We start from the raw sequence: 7,014 nt of genomic DNA, 5'->3' as shown, positions 1-7,014 counted from the left end.
GGGGGAGGGGGGGGGGGGAGGGGGGGGGGAGGGGGGGGGGGGGGGGGGGGGGGGGGGGGGGGGGGGGGGGGGTCATGGATTTAGTGTTCTCTCTGCTGAAAGTAACAATTCTGCCCTAAATTGGTATTGTCAGTTGTAACCAATCCTTGTTGGTATTATTATAATTAAGAAGGGGAGCTTTAATGTATACTGGGGACTTACATATACATAATTTTATAGGCTGTGGTGGCGGCGTCGTCTTGAAGCATCCCTCCTTGCTAGACAAGCAAGATCCTCGGTTAGAGCTGATATTTAGAAATGGGACTTCTGCTTACATTTAGACCTATAAATTGATAGTCCAAATCCACCTTCAAGTTCGCATTAGTATTTGTTTAAGCATATTTGTATTCGGAATTTTTCTTACCGGAAAGTATCTGTAATTGTCCGAGCAACTGGATTCAAATTTGAATAATTGCTTATTGAATCAGATAAATATCCGAATAAATGATATCGGATACTGGTAATCGGTAACAAGATAATCGGAAATCGAACATTATCTGGTTAAAGTAAAATATTAAACACTTTTCTCTAAAAAATGGGCTAATAATCGGATTTGGAAACTGGTAATCGATAATCAGTAATTGGAAATCAAAAATAGATTAAAAAAAAAAAAAAGAGAGGAAAAGAAAAAGGAAAAGAAGACAATCACCAATCTAAATTTTTGTCAGATTTGGATTCAAATTCGAATAGCGATTTTGCTAATTGGATTAGGATTCGAATATTGGTGTATCTGAGCCGAATTCTATCGGTTTACAAGTCTTAATTACATTAGAGAAGCGTTGCCAAAATCACAAGCATTTGCTTCCGTCAAATGTTGAGCAAAACACAGCTCCGAAAACGATCACTTTTAAGTCATGAATATCCTCCACGACTCCAGCATCCCAGAGCATCGGTTGCCTGCCATGCGAGATCTATATTGCCTTGAGGGAGTCTAACCAGATCAACACATGCTAATACTGCATCATGAGAGCACAGGCCATGCCACTCCAAGTACCTTGTAGCTTCATATGAACCATCGATGTCACCTCTTCTCCACCCAATGCAAACACCAGAGATCTAGTGTACTCCCTCTCAATTGCACCATGTCCACCCTGTTGCTCCCTCACAGATGTGTCACTGTTGATGCTCAGCCATCCTTCTGGTGGTGGTTTCAGACTAGCTATCGTTCCACCATATGCTTGTAGTTAACAAAGATCCACAAGTGAGCAAAGAAGCTCATGTGGTTGCAAAATCTTGTATCGCCCATGCCAACCCAGTAAATCGATGTTGCACATCAGTTTTTACCCAAGAGTTGTAAACTGCTAAATGGGTTTGCAAATTGCGTTATTGCCAAACGCGGTACACCACAGCACTACAGCAGTAAAACAAACCTCCGAACCTAATCTAGGAGGTGTTTCCCATGGAATTTCTAGTAAACCAAGTAATGATATTGCTCTACGTGAGTTGTGGTTGGTACACCAAACAATGTTATTTTGCAAATCAAGCCAAATCATGTTTGAAATAGAAGTCACACCCTAAAATTGAAACATAAATCATATCGAATCAGTTTTGATTTGTTATTTGGCAATCAATTTATATCGAAAAGTTATTTGCGGGGAAATGTCTATTTTATTCGCCACCTCAAAAATAAAAAAAAACTAAAATAAAAAAGAAAAGAAAAGAAAAGGAAGGAAGGGGTGAAACAACCATGGTTTCAGTGCATGATATTGGGACGATCATCAACAAATAGAAGGAAGAAAGGAAGGGGTGAAACAACCATGAAGAAAGAGAAGAAGGGGTGAAACAACTATGGTGTTAGTGCATGATATTGGAACGATCATCAACAAATAGAAATTGATACTTTAATGGTGGCATCAGATTATTGGCCACCTCAAAAATAAATAAATAAAAGGAAATAGGGGTGAAACAACCATGGATTTAGTGCATGATATTGGAATGATTATCAACATGATATTGATACTTTAATGGTGGCATCAGATGTACCTGTCCTTAATATTCTTTAAAAATGATAAGTTATAGTCAAGCGGTTAAAGACCCGTCCTTCCACGGGGAGGTCCTGGGTTCGCACTCACTTGACGATTTATATTAGTAATTTAGTTCTCACTCCATAATAACAAACTACCTTTTTAAAATAAAAAAAAAAAAAAAAAAAAAAAAAAATCGTTGCACTACATGGGCAAGACCACACTTTCACTACTAGAAAGTACTAAAACCCTAATCTATACATGCTTAAAAAAGGTACACCTAATACTAAAACCCTAAATTTAAACATACTGAAAAGATATCCATTTACCTCATCACTCATATGGAAATTAAAACTAGAAGTTCAATAGATATTTTATTTATTAATTAATTAAGGCTAGAATGTATTTTGTATATTTAGTAAATTATTGTTTTTGCATGCTTGTCAAACAAAGAAAATGGAAGTATAGAACTAATATTTGATGTTAACACTCTAAACAATGTTTATATTTCATAGTAGTACAACAGCAATAATTTAACAAAATTAAACCATTAGAAGAAAGAATGTGGTCCCATACATGAGGTTAAAGCTGAAATTGATTCAACTCGGAAAATCAAATATCAGATCTTTGTTGCTACTTTATATCTGTTTCTTATTAAGCTGGAATCCAGTGGGGGACATGGATGTCTCCCTCCAAACAAAGATTCCAAATTCCCAAAATGAGGAGAGAAAAAAAATGAACCCAAAATTACAAGTCACCTGATCCCTTCTCTTTCTCTTTTCTACAGGTATTAGTCACCAGGTTATAGTTTTTATCTACATGTTTAACTAGAATTTCATTTTATGAATTGCCTGCTCTCCTTTGAGATCTGTTCACCAACTTGAGCAGAAAACTCAGAAATCAATGATGGGTTCTCCAATAGTTAGATTTCGTTGAACTGTCCAAGGCAAATTGAAAAGCTTGGCAGTGATGAATTTGAAGATCTTGTTCACGTTGATGTTGTGAGTTGCACTAGAGAAGAAGAGAGTTGCTTTCATGGCTTGCGCGAAGGCCCTTGCCTGTATAACCCAATGAAAATTTACACATTAATATATGAGAAACTTCTATTTTACTCCACAGTTCATTTCTTCATCAGTGTCTATTAAAGGTGTCAAATTCAGAACTGTCCTGTTTAATAAATAAAGAGTCCACAAACATAGATTTGATATCATTTAATAATGGGAGAGTCCAATACTGATTCCTTAATAGTTTTAGGCACTCAAAATATCAAATAGACAAATATGCAAACAAATGAAGTCCCAAAAAATGAAACAGAAAAATTTAATGCATTTTTTCTTTTTTTTTCCTTTCTTTTTTTTTTGAGGGGAAAAAATTGAATGCATTCCTAAAGACAGAATAATCAAAGATTAATTCTTATGCACGTTGAAGCTTTTTCAACTTTTTTTTTATTTTATTTTATTAATTCTTATGCACAATGAAGTTTTTTTTTTTTTTTGGGTAAGGATTACTTAATGAATCTACAAACTTAATTAAATCTAAAATAATAAATTTTTATTTTTTATTTTTTATTTTGGACGTTTGGTGAACTTTTCCAAGAGATGAGAAGGGTAAGGTGGGAAGGACGGAAGTTCAAGTTCAAGACCTCGTTGATCTTACAAACCTAAAATAGGAGGCTGCCACCAATGCCTAGAAACACATTTACAAGAATATATGCAAGTACATTTAATATAATGGATTGTCTAAGGTCAAGATATAAAAATACCTCTCTTAACAAAAATTACTAAAATTAACTCAAAAAATCAAATATTACTAGAATAAGATTCTATAGAAGATTGACCCCTCAAAATTTACTTTTATGACAAGTTTAGGTACTGAATTCGTCCGTTTTTTAATTTTATTTTTTGTCTTATAAAAATAAAAACTCAAAAATAAAATATGACCACATCATGTAACACCCATTATTATTATTATTATTATTATTTTTTTTTTTAATCAAAAAAAAATATTCAACTCAATCCATGCATTCATACGTTTAAATAAAGTAAGGGGCACAAACCTTTGAAAATGATTTAAAATTGTACAAAAAAAAGGAAAAAGAAAGTGATTTAGAAAACAGAAAGTTGGTCCAACGTGTAAATGGCGTTGCGCGTGGGGTCGTATGGAAAACCATATAAGCGCGAGAAATTTTCCACAGAAACAAAATTTTCAAGGAATTTGTCCGAGTCACACTCACATCACATTCCGAAACAACTCACCGTGTTCCGATTAAACCTTTTACGCTAAGGCACTGTTTGGGAAACAATTCCGGTAAAACTTATCCTTCTACCAACCCTATGGACGGAACCAAACTCAGACTTCAAACCCCAAAAAAAAGAAAGAAAATAAAATTTCACACTCGAAGCATCAAAACTCATTAGAGAAAGTAAAAAGCAGAGCTAAGCAGCATTCCCAATACCCATGCGCCTAAGCTTTTCAAATTTTTGAAAATTTCAATGAAGTTTAAGCTCTTCTTTTCATCTCAAAATCACAAAAGTAATAAGATTTCAAAACTAAATCAGCAGTTCTAATGATTCCAGTAATCTAAAATTGTTACCTGGTTCACGATTGTCAATTGCATATCCAGAGGAAGTCGAACGAAATCATCAAATTTGGTCCCTATTAGTATTGGAATCGCCGTCTGAAACAAGCAGATGAACTGTAAATTCTCTGATTCTGATTTGAAATATTCAATCTAATTCAACAACCACGGCTGTTAGTTTGATAAGTACCTGATTCCACTTTCTCGCTTGTTGATACCAACCGAGAACACTGAACGATCATCACAGAAATTTTGTCAAAAAGAGGTTTTGATTTTGATTTTGATTTTGATCATAAGAACAATTCAAAATGGAGTAATTACAGACCTGTTTAGAGTACATCGACTTGTGAGATCGAACATGAACAAGATTGCTACAGAATCTTTACAAGCGATTGGAACATGACTAGAGGAACCATGATCTCCTCCAACATCCCAAATACTAAAAGCAATTTTTGCTCCTTCAACTGAAAATACTCTGTCCATCAAATTCAATCCGGACATCTGCAAACACTTCTGTTCTTGCTCATCTCCTACATACTTAATCTTCAAACGAAAAGAAAAAGGGAAGAAATTTTAGTCAAAACACACAGAAACTCAACTCGTATTGAATTGTTAGGAAAAAAAAGCTGGAAATTAAGAACTTACAACAAAACTGGTTTTGCCAATATGACAATCTCCCAAAAGACTGATCTTGAGCATCACCAAATCAGATTCCATATCAAAATTTCTCCTGGAGGTGGAGACGAGATCGCCGGACTCAATATTAGCCGGAGAAATAGAAGATAGGTTACGCGGTAACCGCCGGTAACTGAAGTGCTTACCAGGGTAGCATATAAGAATCCGATCCCAAATTGACCGGAAAAATCGCCGGAGATGAGAATAATTCCATTGCAGGTCTAGTAGAAGAATCTTGCGGCAAAGATGAGTAATTTTTCTGATGGATTCGATTCGTCTTCGGTCGTGGAAGCTCAAGCTTGCTCCTTGCTCTATCATCGCTGTGTATGTTTTCTGGAGAGATTCTCTTTTGGGGATTTCTTCTTCTTCTTCTTCTTCTTCTTCTTCTTCGCCGCCTTCTCGGTTATGAAAACGAACGTGGACTCGGCTGTTGGTTTGACTGGGTTTTATACTCACGCGGTCTACATTGCCGGCTTATTGAGTCTTAAAATGTTACTTGGCGTCGTTGGCGATTCCCTGTTGGTTTTTACTTTTAGCCCGTTGTTTCTTGACGAGGACATCATGGCTGGTTGTTACCTTATCCCTGAAGGGTATTTTGGTCATTTTGTTTCATATACGATGATAATTGTGATAACACAAAAAAATATCAAACAGTTGGTATAGTAATTTGATACTCAAAATCAAAATTATACATTTAAGTGGAGAGATCATTAGTTCGATCCTTGCGGACAACAGAGTTCCCTCTGAGAATGTAATCAAAGTGTGCGGAAGCTGGCCCAGATGAACCTCAAACACTAAAAAAAATATATATATATATATACTACATTAAAAATAAATGTAAAGCCAGGATTTCACATTGAGAGGACACAATGACATTTATACCCACTATCTATAACCTTAAAAGTTTTCTTCAATAAGAGAGGAGAATGGGAGGTGGGGCAGGGGGAGGTGCTGATTTTTTATACTAAAAAGAAGGGCAGTAGAAGCAAATCCTCTCGGCCGGCCCGGGGCCTGGCCTCCCCCCCACCCCACGGGAAAACACTGAAAAAAAATTCCACGGGACCCCCGTGTTGGGTCGGGGTGCTCCCCGCGGGGAGAAGTCCGGTTCAATCCTCCTCGCCTAATCCTGTTCTCCCATCCCTCCACCTCCACATATGAGTCTGTTTGTGGGTTTGTGTCAAACCCACTGTGAAAGTGAGAGATTGTGGATAGCCTCCCTAGGTGGAGAGAATTGGGCTCAAAGGCTAGGTGACTACAAATTTAAAAAATAAAATAAAATAAAATAAAAGGGCCAAAAGGGCTTCTATTCTAAAAAAATAATAGTAATAAATAAAAATAAATAAATAAAATCAAGGGGGAGGGGGGCACTGCGCCTAGCAATGGAATAGCTCGGCCCTTGTTTACAAATTGCTACCGTTGTACCATGACGGTTTGGGTACAAAAATGCTACATGAAAATAGACCTATAAATGGATAGCTGAAATCCGCCTCCAAATTTGCATTTGTATTCGTTTAAGGATGTTTGTATCCAAAATTTTTCTTACTAGAAAATATCCGTATTCATTCATCAAGCAACCGATTCAGATTCAAATAATTAATTGTCGAATCAGATAATATCCGGCTATAGTAAAGTGTTCAACATTTTTTTCTTTGAAAATTGATGATAATCAGATTCGGAACCGGTATTCAGATTCAGAAACCGATAATTGGATAATCGGAAATAAAAAAATTATCTAGTTAGAGTAAAATATTAAACATT

The 7,014-nt window shown here is 36.0% G+C and overlaps 1 protein-coding gene across 1 annotated transcript; it reads right to left on the bottom strand.

The window, feature by feature from the left end:
- Positions 1-2,568: 2,568 nt before the first annotated feature.
- Positions 2,569-5,681, bottom strand: LOC149002629 (septum-promoting GTP-binding protein 1-like). Its single transcript, XM_089137287.1, has 5 exons — positions 5,227-5,681; positions 4,907-5,124; positions 4,772-4,811; positions 4,597-4,680; positions 2,569-3,061 (listed from the first exon to the last, which is right to left on the bottom strand). Exons 1-5 carry the CDS (start codon positions 5,572-5,574, stop codon positions 2,897-2,899), a joined length of 855 nt encoding a protein of 284 aa, XP_088993413.1. The 5' UTR covers positions 5,575-5,681; the 3' UTR covers positions 2,569-2,896.
- Positions 5,682-7,014: the final 1,333 nt, after the last annotated feature.

Source organism: Hakea prostrata, chromosome 10 (assembly GCF_041222555.1).
Source record: "Hakea prostrata isolate BN-2017 chromosome 10, UWA_Hpros_2, whole genome shotgun sequence".
NCBI classification, from domain to species: Eukaryota; Viridiplantae; Streptophyta; class Magnoliopsida; order Proteales; family Proteaceae; genus Hakea; species Hakea prostrata.
The sequence above is the reverse complement of the archived record's forward strand: the minus strand, read 5'-3'. Positions and strand labels throughout refer to the sequence as shown.